The sequence below is a fragment of the Metarhizium acridum genome (assembly GCF_019434415.1).
Source record: "Metarhizium acridum strain ARSEF 324 chromosome Unknown scaffold_141, whole genome shotgun sequence".
NCBI lineage: Eukaryota > Fungi > Ascomycota > Sordariomycetes > Hypocreales > Clavicipitaceae > Metarhizium > Metarhizium acridum.
Genome location: NW_027094020.1, coordinates 1,465,431 through 1,479,002, shown reverse-complemented (window position 1 = coordinate 1,479,002; position 13,572 = coordinate 1,465,431). Strand labels below are relative to the sequence as shown.

General features: G+C 51.3%; 6 protein-coding genes across 6 annotated transcripts; 1 reads left to right on the top strand and 5 right to left on the bottom strand.

Annotated features, from left to right (window-relative positions):
* Positions 1 to 1,144: 1,144 nt before the first annotated feature.
* NOP1 (Small subunit processome complex component) lies at positions 1,145 to 3,075 on the bottom strand. The gene is made up of 4 exons (XM_007816728.2): positions 2,694 to 3,075; positions 2,483 to 2,613; positions 1,744 to 2,407; positions 1,145 to 1,680 (listed from the first exon to the last, which is right to left on the bottom strand). Exons 1-4 carry the CDS (start codon positions 2,815 to 2,817, stop codon positions 1,622 to 1,624), a joined length of 978 nt encoding a protein of 325 aa, XP_007814919.1. The 5' UTR covers positions 2,818 to 3,075; the 3' UTR covers positions 1,145 to 1,621.
* A 139-nt stretch (positions 3,076 to 3,214) lies between these two features.
* On the top strand, positions 3,215 to 4,975 carry RPL17B (60S ribosomal protein uL22). Its single transcript, XM_007816727.2, has 6 exons — positions 3,215 to 3,301; positions 3,376 to 3,401; positions 3,464 to 3,514; positions 3,692 to 3,905; positions 4,116 to 4,303; positions 4,384 to 4,975. Exons 3-6 carry the CDS (start codon positions 3,512 to 3,514, stop codon positions 4,537 to 4,539), a joined length of 561 nt encoding a protein of 186 aa, XP_007814918.2. The 5' UTR covers positions 3,215 to 3,301; positions 3,376 to 3,401; positions 3,464 to 3,511; the 3' UTR covers positions 4,540 to 4,975.
* On the bottom strand, positions 4,976 to 8,259 carry J3458_009107 (uncharacterized protein). The gene has a single exon (XM_007816726.2). The coding sequence runs from the start codon at positions 7,660 to 7,662 to the stop codon at positions 5,299 to 5,301; it is 2,364 nt and encodes a 787-aa protein (XP_007814917.2). The 5' UTR covers positions 7,663 to 8,259; the 3' UTR covers positions 4,976 to 5,298.
* A 270-nt stretch (positions 8,260 to 8,529) lies between these two features.
* Positions 8,530 to 9,467, bottom strand: J3458_009106 (uncharacterized protein; the record flags this gene model as incomplete). Its single annotated transcript, XM_007816725.2, has 3 exons — positions 8,530 to 8,563; positions 8,645 to 9,182; positions 9,260 to 9,467. 3 exons carry the CDS (start codon positions 9,465 to 9,467, stop codon positions 8,530 to 8,532), a joined length of 780 nt encoding a protein of 259 aa, XP_007814916.2.
* A 2,156-nt stretch (positions 9,468 to 11,623) lies between these two features.
* Positions 11,624 to 12,904, bottom strand: J3458_009105 (uncharacterized protein; the record flags this gene model as incomplete). Its single annotated transcript, XM_066119580.1, has 1 exon — positions 11,624 to 12,904. The coding sequence occupies one exon, from the start codon at positions 12,902 to 12,904 to the stop codon at positions 11,624 to 11,626; it is 1,281 nt and encodes a 426-aa protein (XP_065975375.1).
* Positions 12,905 to 13,045: 141 nt separating this feature from the next.
* J3458_009104 (uncharacterized protein) lies at positions 13,046 to 13,463 on the bottom strand (the record flags this gene model as incomplete). Its single annotated transcript, XM_007816724.2, has 2 exons — positions 13,046 to 13,275; positions 13,340 to 13,463. 2 exons carry the CDS (start codon positions 13,461 to 13,463, stop codon positions 13,046 to 13,048), a joined length of 354 nt encoding a protein of 117 aa, XP_007814915.2.
* Between the last annotated feature and the right edge of the window lie 109 nt (positions 13,464 to 13,572).

Sequence of the window (13,572 nt, the reverse complement as noted above, 5' to 3'; positions counted from 1 at the left end):
CGTTGGATACGCGTAAAGCGGGTGATACAGCCGGCTGGGGTCTGAATTTTGCCAAAATATGCCACCAGTGTGTGTTTATAGAGTGGTGCTTGATACGCCGCCATGCTGTCAAACGGTCCTCGGCCTTGGAACAATCTGCCGTTGGGCCGTGGTTGGACGGAGCACCTTTGAACAAGCTTGCATAGCCGATTGCTAGTTGCATTAGCATCGAGAAGCCGGGGTATAAAAAGTACTACGGTACGCCATGCCTGAAGCCAAGAAGCTCCGACACGGTGGACATGATTAGGAAGGGCCGGTGACTGGCATTGTCTCGTATTTGGTAGGGCTTGGTGACTGTATCCTGGCTCGGGGAAGCTACCCGGGCCTCAGCATGCATTCCGTCAGTTCTCACATGTTGGCCAGACCGTGTCAGGGGCGGGCGCAGACGTCTTCAAAATATGAGCTTATCACGGAATTTCCGGCTACCAAAGATGAACCACTTTCGGGTCGGAGTGACGCCGCTGCAATAGGAGACGGAAGGGCAAACGCCAAGTCTACCCATGCCCCAATCGCTATTTTTGACTTTGGCCAAAGACCTGTCTCGTTTTGGAGCTACAAATACCCTGTTCTGATATACTAGCAGTGAGTCATGACTCCCTCCTCTCGCTGTACGGAGTGCTCGGTAGGCTATTCAACATCGCCGTGAAGAAGCAAGGCCTCGTGGCGGCCGCTGCCGAGGATGTAGGTTACCTGACGCAATTTGTCCTTGGCAGGAACCGGTTTTCTTCTCCGTGCATCGCCTATACTGTACCGACTTGGGCAATAAAGGGTGGCATAAAAACTCACCTTCGCCTACGCCGTACAGCAATCGGCTATAAGATGGGGGAATCATGTAGTTATCATGAAGGCAGGTGTCCAAGCTGCATTAACAGTGAACGCTCTGCACACATGGTAACTTGATGTCTTCCTGTTCCCAAGAAAAGCAATGACATCGGCATTCATGGCCTTGAAATGTTACCTTTGATCTGTCCCAGTTCTTATCCTGCATTTGGTATGCTGCAAGGGGGAGCATTTGGGGCGGATTGTCACGGCCTTGCGGGATCCCAAGCCTCGAATGAGCATCATGAAACGGAGGTCCTGCATCTAGGCCAGGGTCAGTAGTTCGTCTTTATACTCTTGAATTTCTTTTGCGATATAGACACTTCTGTATACACGTACCCCTGGTTTCATCATCGGCAACTACATCGCTTTGATGCAACTTTTGGCATTGTGTAGCGGCAACAGCATTTTAGTTGCATTTTCAGACATGTCGTACTTGCACAGACATCACAATCCTCCATGGCAAGTTGTGTGGGTAATTCTTTTGATTTGGCCGGACGCCCATAAGCATGTTACATACACAATCCAGCCCATTCCGGAACGCCCTCTCGCCGTGGTAAAACCATGCGGTCAAATCGCATAACATGAAAGAAAGATTAACAGATATCCCTGAGCAGGCATGCAAAATCGTCGATGCACAGATACAGCTCCAAAAGTCAAGTCGTAGTAGTATGGTGGGAATTCCCCGTCAGCCGTCCAAGCAGCAATGAAAATGACTTGGAGCTCGTGAACACTTTACGTCCAAGTTCCTCTCGCTCTCCGTTTACGACTTATAGCGCTGGTATTCTCCGGCAACCAAACAATGGTCACGCTCGAAAGGTTCTGAGCGTTCGTGTTAGCTGGATCTTCGCGGTTGGACTGATAAAGAAAAGAGTCGTGACTTACCCAGAGTAAGCTGGAACTTAGGCTTGATGGCCTCAGCTCGCATCTTCTGGACTTCGCTGGCAAAAACCTCAGCAGGAGGGGCAGTGCTGTCGATGCAGTTTGCCTTGATGGAGATAAGAATACCGCCACCGACTTTGAGGAACCAGTTGGCATTCATGGCAACAATACGTGCCTGGTCAGGCTGAGCAACGTCGGCAAAGATGACGTCCACCATGGGGACAATCATGCGGTAACGAGCGGGCTGACGGGCATCTTCGACAATGGGAACAACGTTGGTTCGCCTGGAGGCCATGCTGATGAGGTCACGACCAGATCGGGAAGAAAACTCGACGGCGTAGACGTATCCGGTAGGACCAACGAGATCGGCAACGTGCGAGACAGAGGTGCCAGAGGCAGCGCCAAGATAGAGGACACGGGAGCCAGGGCGCATGTAGATGTCGTCGGCACCTCCAGCAATGGCAGCACAAAGCTTGCTTCGGAAGGGGTTCCACATACGGTACTCAACCTTGGTTGTTGTGGAAGTGCCGTCGTCATTCTTGACAGTCTCATCGACAGAAATGCGTTTTTCGCCATAGACAGACTCGCCGGGCGTTAGGTTCCGGGTTGCGATGCCATCTTCCTTGCCGCCACGGACAACGAACACGCCGGGGTGACGGTGAGGCTCCTACGAAGAGTTCTGGTTAGTCTTCCGTCTGGACGGAGGGAATGATCCCAGGACGATGTAAGAATAGAGACATACAATGATAACCTTGGCACCACCCTTCTGGCCAGCGCCCCCACGGGCACCGCCGCGTCCAGCACCACCGCGACCACCTCCCCGACCTCCACGGCCAAAAGCACCGCCTCTACCACCGGCACCACCACGGCCGCCTAAACACCAGCAATTTATTAGCCTTCATGTCACGACAATGGAGGACAACAGCAACCTGAAATTAATGAGAATACCATACCTCGAGCACCACCACGGGCACCACCGCGACCACCACGATCACCGCCAAATCCTCCACGGCCGCCTCCACGACCGCCTCCACGAGCACCGCCGCCGCGGGGACCGCCTCGAGCACCGAAGGCCATTGATGAAGAAGTCGTGGCTAAAGATTTAGATAATACAGATTGAATGCAACCTCCGAGGAGATTGGACAAGTCCTCAAGCGTTCCTGTGAACTCTTGATGTTTGATGTAGAACTTGCCGCTGGCGTAACTGGCTGGGATATTCTGAATACTTGCAGCGTTAGGTGTCGAAGAAATTTTTGAAGCTTTTCCCTGGAGCTTTTTTCAGGCCCCACTTAAAATTACTCTTCTTGGTTAGAGTGCTTTTCGCAACGACCCTTGCTCGATCCGACTTTATTCCGACTCTCATGGAGAAACAAAAAATGCCAAATGACACAGATCACGTGGCGCTGGGCCTAGGAGAGGAGTGTAGGTGAGAACCTTCCATAAGATGCAGCACTGAGATCAGGCCCAAATCATCAGAAAATTAGATATTAGAAAGAATAAGAGTTTCAAGCATTTCTTTCACCCTAGAAATTTAATTTTGTTTTATTGCACTCAATCTTTCGTAAGTTTCTAGGCTGGATTTTAACCCAGGGCGTGCAGCGTCTAGGGGTGGCCACATTGGACTAAGGAGGGCAGCCAAACCCTAAGACATTCCCGAATCGGTAAGCGAGCTTTGGTCCCAGCCCAGCGCCCTGGGCAAAAGTTCTGAATTTCTCAACTCCAGCCCGCGAACCCACGTCGTCGAATCAGTCACCACATCCAAGCCGTCGAGATGGTGAGTTTTGCCCTGCAACAAACGGACGATTTTGATTATGGAATAGAGAGTCCTGTTGTGCAATCGCCCCTTGCACCTTCAAGATGTCGCTATTTCAACGATGGAAGATTGAAGATTGAGGGAGGTTGAAGTAGCAACAGAACGACGGCTGACAAGTTGGTGCTCCCCGAAAAATAGGTTCGATACGCCGCGACCGAGATCCAGTCCTCCAAGTCGGCCCGCGCCCGCGGTGCCTACCTGCGAGTTTCCTTCAAGAACACCCGCGAGACCGCCCAGGCCATTAACGGCTGGAAGCTGCAGCGCGCCGTTGCCTTCCTTGAGAACGTGAAGGAGCACAAGGAGGCCGTCCCCATGCGACGATATGCCGGCAGCACCGGCCGCTGCGCCCAAGGTACGACCTGGATCTATGGCGATTGAGAGCCCTGAGAACCTTTTTGCTGTTGGGATATGGGCTCGCCCCGCCTCGATCTCGATATTGGATCAAATGTTCAACACATGAAGGCGAGGGCGGGTTGTCCTGACACGGGAGTTGACAGTTGGCATCATTTTTGCGGCCGAGAGGCATCACGGGGCAATTTTTGCTGATACAAAATTTGAATAGGCAAGCAGTTCGGTGTCTCCAAGGCCCGGTGGCCTGTCAAGTCGGCCCAGTACCTCCTGGACCTTCTGAAGAACGCCGAGTCCAACGCTGATGCCAAGGGCCTCGACACTGGTGCCCTGATTGTCAAGCACATCCAGGTCAACCAGGCCCCTAAGCAGCGTCGCCGAACATACCGTGCCCACGGTCGTGTACGTTTCCCAGCATCAATCTCCGCCCGTGTACGATTCAGGGGGTGGGAAGAGCACTGAAAGCTAACACGATGGCACAGATCAACCCCTACATGTCTAACCCTTGCCACATCGAGCTTATCCTGACCGAGGGCGACGAGGTCGTACAGAAGTCTGACGAGGTTGTCGGCCGTGAGGCTCATCTCAGCTCCAGACAGCGTGGTGCTCGTCTCCGCAAGGCTATCACTGCCGCATAAATTTATTTTTTGAAAGCGTGAGGCAGGGATGGATTGTTTTTGCGGAGGGCGATGAAACAGGCGTGGGAATACTTGAAACCTTCATATGTGTTTTCGGGGCGATTCGTGGCTTTTTCATCTCCTTGGTGTATGGCAGGCTGCGGTGGGAGCATGGCATCAAATAAAAAGGGAAAAAAGAATTTCGCATACAAATTTTTTCCTCTTTTTGCTCGGCAAGGGTTCTTGACGAAAATAAATCAACGACATAAAAAGGTCACATGGCAATCCTTGTCTTGTGTCACTGGTGCTCTGCTTGTGAAGTTGTGAAATGGACAACATAAGGCGTAACAATATTGACTTTTCCTGTTTGGTAATCGTAGTCAGCATCGGGATTTGACAGTAATTATAGCTGCAAACGGAAGCTCGTTGCGTGGCGATACGCCACTTTTTCTTATATGCTTTTCTCCTCCACATTTATGTGACAATTGCGCGACAAGAAAGGCTGCCAGCTCCCGCCTGCTCATATATCTAACCCTGGCTTGGCAAAACTGTGAGTCTCGCTATATATAAAAAGTTACAGCAAATAATCAGAAGCGCCATCCCGGAATCAAACGCAGTTGAGCCAGCCAATACATAGCCCGGCCCTTCCAGTGTATAACAAATAAAAACCCCGCACTTGGCAACCTGCCCAGGATCTTGGCCAAACCCAAACTCTACCCTATCGGTGCGAATGGTAGTGAATGAGTCAGTAGGCCTTCAATTGACATCATTGGCATAGCACTAATTCCATCTGTTTGGAATTAGTGCGTCTTCATACCATACGCCACGATCGTATGCTTCAAGTAGACCACTGAAACGACCCTCGCCTGGTCTTTGCACCCCATCCTTCCTGGCATCATTGATCAACCACGCGTCGTAGAGATTTTCCCAACCAATGGACATGCCAAAGGCATTGATGAGAACGGCTTGTTCCTTTTTTTTCATACACTGGATGATGTTTGCCAGCAGCCTGTCTTTGCAAGACTGCATTAGGTTCATAATATCGTGATTGCTGTCGTGATTGCTACCGTGAATGATGCCGTGTCCAAGGTGCGAATCAGGAAGAATCTCTCTTGTCTTCAAGTAAGCTGAATCAACCGAGACGTAGCCACATGATTTGAAAGACAGGGTATTGAGGCAATACCTATGCTCATCTCCTCGTAGATCGGCAGTATGCGGGATATACTGGGTGACTGCGCCAACCTTTTCTGCCAAGGCTGCTGACACAGTGTCGCTATCGGATTGTTCAGCCAACAGTTGCCTTATCTTCACACTCGGAGAGAAATGATCGACCAGCCCTGGCCATGTGAGCAGATCTGGCTGGCGGAGCCAGTCTGTTGACGAATGCTGTGCATTATCATCACCAGGAGGATTGATGGGTAGATTGAATTGCGGCAGCGGCAGTTGTGTCAACTGTGGCGGCACGATGAGCCCGGGTGCTAGGCCACCTTGAACCACCTCTACATCTGGATCATCATCTTCAGGTGCAATGATACCCTGGCCGGGGACAGGGACCGCTGCCTGGGCCAGGACAACCTGAGGTATGATTGTAGGAGGACCAGAAAGGGAGACAGACTCCAATTCCAGCTTCTCAAGAGACGAGAGGGCGAACTGGCGAATTGCTTGCAAGAAGATATGCGGCGACGACCAACAGTTTTTGAGAGATAGGTGCTTCACATAGGGGAGTTGTAGCAAGCTTGATGTGTCATCCCGAACGGCCGTCGGGGTGACCATGAGCTCTGGTTGATTGACAAAGGGGGCGGGAAGGATATATGAATTGCGCTGATACGAGCTTGGCGCAAATTCACCGCCGCATATCCATTCAAAATGAAGGCTCTCGATATTGGGGCACTTGCCGACGTGAGCGCTGAGCAGTGTGAAAGCCTTGCCGACGGATTCAACAGGCGATATACTGATATCCTCGACAAATCCGGGCGTAGAGACAGTCATCTTTCGCCAGTCAGCAATGACGCCAATTGATACGTTCTTGAGGGTGGGGATGCCGTCCCAAAGGTCATCTCGGCAGAAGATGTGAACATGGCTTCCCGGGACCTTGGCGATTGTCAATGTTGTAACGTGCTGGAAACAGCCAATGGAAGCGTTATCGATCAAACCCAGCACGTAGGATTGAATCATGGCGCGATGTGCCCATTCGAGCTCAAGCAACATCTCTTTTTGGGCTCTGGTGAGATTCGCAGGTATCAAGGGCGAGTTTGCCACGTCCTTGAAGGAGTTGAAGGGAATGACGTGGCCCAGAACTCCGTCAGGGCCAAGATTTAAGGCGAGTGAGGTAGACCTTTCGTCAAAGTTTATATTTGCAAGATTGACGTTTTCGGTGTCAAGCATGATGCGCACTGCTTCCGGGACTTGACGTCCTGTGTAGCCAGCATCCTTTGCCATTCTCTCAAGAATTGTATTCCGGAATGCCTTGGGATTGGGGAACATGGACTTGTGTTTGTCTCGAGAAGCGTCGTTAAAGTCGGCAACAGTGATGGCAGGCTGATGGGCGCCTTGAGCCGATCGTTGATGGCGACGCCAGTCCACGGTTGCAAACACAGGGTGATGGCCACGAGCGTTTCGTGCCAGCTTGTCTGGCCCAAGCAGGAATCCGAGGCCGGCATCGCAACACAAGCCGATATTCTGTACCTTGGTCAGACACCCAAGTGCAGCCCTCATCCCCTCGGTTTCGTCAGCGGTCTGCTCGAGGCCCTCAAGATCGGTATACCTATGGTAATTTGCATGTGGCCAGCGGTAGATGCCCCAGAAGGCCGGAACAGCCTCCTGGATAGGCTTTACTGGCGGATAGGCGAGCGAGTCTTCATCAAGCTCGAGAGAGAGTGCAAAGCGGAGGATATGAGGCCCAAACGACTCAAACATGTGCATTCCATTGGAGAAGAGGTCAGAGGTCGAATGGCGCAAGGAGCCATATTCATCCCGACTCAGTGCGCTGTATAGCTCGGATCGGAATGGGACCACGACATTGCGAAAGTACTGGGCCGAGACCTTGGCTTCAAAGTCGCGAGATACCAAGCGGAGGTTCCTGAGCTCGGCCCTGCTCAAATAAGACGTGATGATGTCGAAGATCTCCACCGGAACTTGTGCCATGGGCCATGGAATGAGACTGGGAGAGGATATGGGACAAGGATTAGCTTGCTTGCTGCGCCGAGGCAAGAGACGGAGCGAGTATGCATATATTGAGAGGGTTGGTGCAGGACATGGCCCGAGGCGAGGTCCTTGTCAAGGGTACCGCGGCGGAGAAGGAGTTATTGATGGCTATTGATGGTAGTTGATGGTAGTTGGAAGTGGTTTGGATATGCTTTTGGGTGGATCTGAGATGGGAGCCTGCGGCGTGGCACTGGAGCACTCCATGTTCATGTTTGAGTCAATCACTCCGTCACCACCTGTGGCACGCCACCACCACGGCACTCCACCAACATGCTGCGGACTGGTTGGGGCCACACTCGCTGATCAGATCTGGATCAGTGTTCAGGTGGTGTCTTGTTGGTTCGGGTTGGTCCGCCGTTTTGGAGCTTGGCCGCGCAAGCCGTCTCTTTGTGTGGTTTGTGTCCCTTGGTGCCATGCATGTGTTGTCCTACCAATAGGGGAAGAGCCTCCCGGAGAAAAGTTTGCTTGCTTTACTTTGCCATGGCCAACTTCCAAATTTCTCTTGCTTGTCTTTCTTTTTGTTTGGGGGACACGGATGTTTGGGTCGACTCAATTTCGATTTTCAACTGTCCAACTGTATGTTATGATACACCAAGAGCCAACAAATCACACCCGCTAGAACAAAAGGAGTTATGTACAAGCATTCTCTCAGCAGCAAAGAAATAGAGTGCCACAGAGAAAAAGAAAAGGAAAAAATCATCCAAACTATAACATAGCATGGGACGCATCAGTCAATCAATGATGTCAGGTACTAGGTAGCCCTGCTCAGCCTCATCTTTCCAATTCCAACTCTTCTCCGCTTATCCATCACCTCTTATTTGTGCCCTGCCAGAACCAATAACTATTTATATGCGTCAGTAACATGATTCCAAATCACAAGCCATGCGCATAGCGGTGGGTGCGTGTGCAGAAGAATACTTACACTGCTGAATACTGTACTTCGAATCTCGCAGGCATGTCCTTGCAAGTGGCTGGTGGCGAACCGCCAGCCGTGTCAACACGGTAAACGTCCTTGATGTCTCCCGTGGTACCATCCATGGCTGTGAGCCGCAGCCAGGTTACGGCTTTCTCGCCCTTTTGACCAACGGCAGCGGTAGAAGGGGCGTTGGCCGAGCTGTTCTTCGCGCAAGGCACTTGACCAATGGTTAATGCTGGCGTGTCCAAGTTGAAGAATGGAGTTGAACCGTCGAAGTAATGCACCCCAGACTTTGCCATGGCTGTGGGACCAAGCCTTTCAGCCTCGTCAAGCTTGAATTGTACAGCCATGGACGGGATCCGTGAGAGGACGTCTGGGTATAGAGCCGCAATACAGCTGGCATTGAAGAGGGTAGCCACGGCTCCGGCAGCCTTGGGCACGGCATCAGCGGCGTTGGGATCACAGGTGTAATTTTGTGTCCCGCGTCCGACTGCTACATGGCGTACAGTCAAGCCCTTATCTGGAAGAGGGAGTCCGTCGATGCCTGTAGGAGGAGGTACATGTTAGTTATACCGTGCCATATATTTTTGGCTCTCGGCTGACGCGCAATTGCATGCTTACCAGTAGGCATGTGGGCTTTTGACAAGTCACACACCGGAGCCGTCGAGAGACCTTTGGCTACCTCAACCTTGGAGGCGATGAGATTAAAGTATCCTGACAAATTGTCCAGAGCACTGAGAGGATTGTCGTTTGTATCCAAAGTCGGAAAGGTTGGCGCAGCGCTGGCAACCGCGACAAATGCCGCCATAAAAATTGTAACTGAACGCATCTTTCTTTTTGTTTTTCTTTCTTTCTTGTGGATACAGATAGCACCCGCCGCAAAAGAAAAAAGCAGGCGAGATGGTGTCTTGGTCTGAGACGAACGGCGCAGAGATACGACGCTGCACCAGAAGAATAAGAATCGTAATGGTCAACAAGGGACAATTTCGTATCAATGCTAAGCAAGACAGGAATATAGATAGGCGCAGTAACAAGAAGAGAGAGAAAAAAGAAGAACCGAAAAAAGTCGATAGTGATGTAAGATGCAGATGACAAAGGGAATAAGGAAATAAGAAACTAGAAAATAAAAAGGAAAAGAAAACAACCCCAACTGGGATAGTTAAATACCGGCCGGTTGAGAATTGGTTCTGTGCTTCAGAAAAAGAGAAGATCAGACGGACGGCCAACACAGAGGCAAACGACTCTATTATAAGCCAGTATTTGTTGTTTCCAAGCACACGGCTACCGGCATGACATTGTCTTGAATGGGTCAAAAAACCCACACATCTGGTCTGCAGCCGCCCGTCTAGGCCCGGCGTCAAGCATGGCATCCGTAGCTGTAGGTCCATCATTGGTTGGGCAAGGTCTTGGACAAGCCAAAGCGAGGGCGGCTGGGAGACAGCAAGGCACCGACATGGGGTGATGCTTTTTATGGCACGGCGACAAACTGACCATGGCTCGGAGCGCTTGCCGTCCAATTGATTGGCGCACTGGAGCTTCTGAGATGGCGGGAGGGCGGGAACGGTGGGCGTTTGATTGGCCGCTGTCTAAGCGCCGTGCCAGGCGGGGACCTGCTATCCCCAGAGCTCCCCTTGCTTGGCTTGCTCTCCCCAGTGCCATGTTGGCCATTGTCCTCCTGCACACAGTCAGTCAATGATGGGCGAATTACCTCAAACCATGTATTCCGATGCATCTGAATGGTCAGCGGCCGGTGACCAACGCGGAAGATGGACATGGAATGTAGTTACTTTGATGCAAACGTCTTGAATAACGTGGTCCGAAACGCGGCCAAATGAGCTGCTCTATCCAATGGATCAAAATTGACTCCACGCCTCGCATCTCGGGCCAGCGTCACCGATCGACGCATTACGCGAGCACAGCGATTCCCTGTCTTTACGTCACACCTTGTTGCTTCGGCGCGTAGGATACCCGCAAGGAGAAATATCAGGTGAAGTCAGCCGAGTAATCAAGAGAAACATGGTTAACTGGGCATTCCAGTTGTGTGCCCATGATTGGGCACCCACCATTTCATCCTAGATCCCACGGCCAGGCCGCCATTTCGGGCCGGCGCCTCGCAGAAACTACTAGAAAAAATGTAACCAGACAGGGATTGCTTGGCTCGACCTCCCCAGGAAAAATCTCGACGGTACAGAAGCCCCATCCCACAAAGAATAAAAACTGAGCAGCCAAGACTTCTCTTGTTGGTCCCTTCTCTATATCTACATGTCCTTGGAGACTACACAAGCAAGTGGAAGCCTTCCCATATTGATCATCATTTCTTCCCTGTCTCGCTTTGTCCAGATGGAATGCCTAGCTAATATCGTAATATGACATCCCACATTAATGATATGTGCATATGTATACTTTGGAGTTTGCCTGTACCTCGGTCCAGCCTGATACTGGCGCCTGATTATTTCCGTAACTTGGCCAGTTTCTAAACGTCATCACTGCCTGTTGAAACTATCTTGCTTCCAATCTCCTTGATTTGCACCACCACTTGCCGCCTTGCCTGCGCCAGCTGCAGCCGCTCCGGCAGCAGCGGCAGCAGAGGAGCCCAAACTAGACGCATGCTTATCCAAGTCTGCGCTGCCGAGCCAGTATAGTGAGAAAAAGACCAGTATATGCAGCGCTACACAGTATGCTGCAAAGAGGTTTCTGCTTGTACGGGACGCCAGAACCATGCGCGTGATCGAGTACACCATCCTCTCCGGGAGGCTCATACGCCGATAGGCTCTGGCCGACTCTCGACCACGAAAAGCCGCAAACGGTGATATGTTTGACTCATAGGCTTGGCGGTATCTGTCCATGGCCATCCCCGGATTGCCCGTTCCGCCGATGGAAACCGCCGAAGGATTCGGGTTGGAAGAGTAAGCTGATGACGAAGTTGCTGTCACGCCGCCACGGTTGTATGTTGACACGTATCTTGTTTTCTCGTACAAATTGAGGTTATCCTTTTGCAGCGCAGCAACTTCTTGCCGTAGTTGCTGGACAGTCCGATGAGTCTCGGACAGCTCCTGTTCTAATTGGGCGTTTTTCTTTTTGAACCGATCTCTTTGTGCTGTCACCATTGGCAGGATACCTGACCCGCCTCCCATCGGCTCCCGCTTCTCCCGCTGTTGACCGTGGATCCAGTCCGCTAATGATGGATGAAGTAGGTGATATCCTACCTTTTCGTGTCTGCGCACGAGTGACATACGTGCCGGCGACAGAGGCACCAGACGGGAAGGCGTTGGCTCCTTCGGCCTGCATGTTCTCGAGGTCTTCCTCTAGCTTCTGATTCAAGTTTTGTGACTTCTCCAACTCCGCATTTGTTCTTGAGAGTTCCTCCTGCAGATCTTCCAGTCGAGATTGTAGGTCTTGGTGTGAGACACGGAGAACCGTTAGCTCGTCACCTAGTTTCTTGTTGCGGGACAGAAGGAGCTTTTCTAAAGAATCCCCCTTATCCGTGCTGCTTTCGAATTTTTCTCCAACTTCTTCATCATCACCGGTAGAAAACTCGATGCTTTTGAGAACCTCGAGTTCCTGCTTGATATCTTCATAATCGCTCCATTTTTGGACCTTGGCCTTTAGCGTCTCCTTTTCCTCTTTCAAATGAAGTGCCTCACGTTCCATCGTACGCTGCTGAGAATCGAAGCTTCGCTTCATCCTTTCCTTTTCTAACCTGGACGCATCTAGCTTTCGGATCAGGGATGAATTTTCGGACCTCATGCGCATGTACCCAGGATCATCTTCCAAAGACTTTTCGGGTTGGTTTGAGATGGAGGATTTGGCCTGGGCCAATTCTAGTCGCAGCTGCTCATTGCGAGCTTCGACCTCAGCTAGCCTGGTGCTGGTGCGCTCAATATCAGAATGGAGCATTTCCAGTTCAGCGCTTGAGGCTTTTGCGTGGTGGTTTTCTTGATCTTCTCCTGCTTTTCCAAGGCGCTGATTCACCTCGTAGCTGGCACGCATTTCGTTCAGAAGGCGCTCTTGATTCTCTACCTTCTCTTCCAAGCTCTTCTCTTTAGCTGCCCAGTTGTCTTTCTTTTCTTCCATGACGGCATTCCAAGACGACTCAACCTCTTTAACCCGCTTGTCCAGGTTGTCCTCGATTTCTTTTCGCGCGGTTCGCTCTGACTGAAGCTTGCTTTCGACATCTTCCAGTTGGGAAGTGAGCTTAGAAACATTTTCTTGGAGGTGCTTATTTTCTTCTGTGAGTCTGGGAAGCGTCTCCTCCGAGAGGAGCATAGGAGTCTACCGAGGCTTCCAAGAGTGGGTATGGGTCTGGTGCTTCTGATATCGATGTGTAGGCCTGGAGGAAGGCTGAGTTGACTGATTTGGAATGATTCGTGAGAAGATCAATGAAATTTTGATAGGCTTGCACTATTGTCAGCTACAGGAATATAGAAAAGGCTGCAGCCGGAGGCAAGACGGGATCCCATCTGGACTACCTTTCAAGAGACCTTTGATTTCGGTCAATTTGCTTGCATCATCAAGCTTTCTGAAGTCTTTTGTTTTTTGTGCCAGCTCTTTACGCTGCACTGTCGAGTCTCGCTGATACGTCACGATTTCTGACGCAGTATTATCGAGGCTCGCGGTCAGGGTTGTCAAATCAACACCTATTCATTGCAGTAAGCAAGTGCAAAAAAATGCAGTTCCAATAACCTGGCTGAGGCGGCGTACTTCTCCAGGACGAAATAGCATGCTGGAATTTGTTTCCTGCTCCCTCAGCGGTCGGCGCATTGGGCCGTGCTGCGGAAGGGGCAGCTTCGGCAGCGGCAGGACCGGCTCCAACAACCTGCGGCATTGTGATGGCGGCCTTTAATTAACTATCGGGAGTCGGAAGCTGCGCATTCGATCGTTGTATAAATCTTGCCATCAACCGACGGCTGCAAGAAAGCGGTGGACGATCAAGA

What these genes read in the sequence shown, in the direction of transcription:
- NOP1 (XM_007816728.2), bottom strand. Translation starts at nt 2,817, where the DNA reads ATGGCCTTCGGTGCTCGAGGCGGTCCCCGCGGCGGCGGTGCTCGTGGA. An exon ending in TGCCCGTGGTGGTGCTCGAG is followed by an intron (nt 2,614 to 2,693) that starts GTATGGTATTCT and finishes GCTGGTGTTTAG; the next exon opens with GCGGCCGTGGTGGTGCCGGT. An exon ending in TAAGTTCCAGCTTACTCTGG is followed by an intron (nt 1,681 to 1,743) that starts GTAAGTCACGAC and finishes ACGAACGCTCAG; the next exon opens with AACCTTTCGAGCGTGACCAT.
- RPL17B (XM_007816727.2), top strand. An exon ending in CACCGGCCGCTGCGCCCAAG is followed by an intron (nt 3,906 to 4,115) that starts GTACGACCTGGA and finishes AAATTTGAATAG; the next exon opens with GCAAGCAGTTCGGTGTCTCC. An exon ending in CATACCGTGCCCACGGTCGT is followed by an intron (nt 4,304 to 4,383) that starts GTACGTTTCCCA and finishes ACGATGGCACAG; the next exon opens with ATCAACCCCTACATGTCTAA.
- J3458_009107 (XM_007816726.2), bottom strand. Translation starts at nt 7,662, where the DNA reads ATGGCACAAGTTCCGGTGGAGATCTTCGACATCATCACGTCTTATTTG.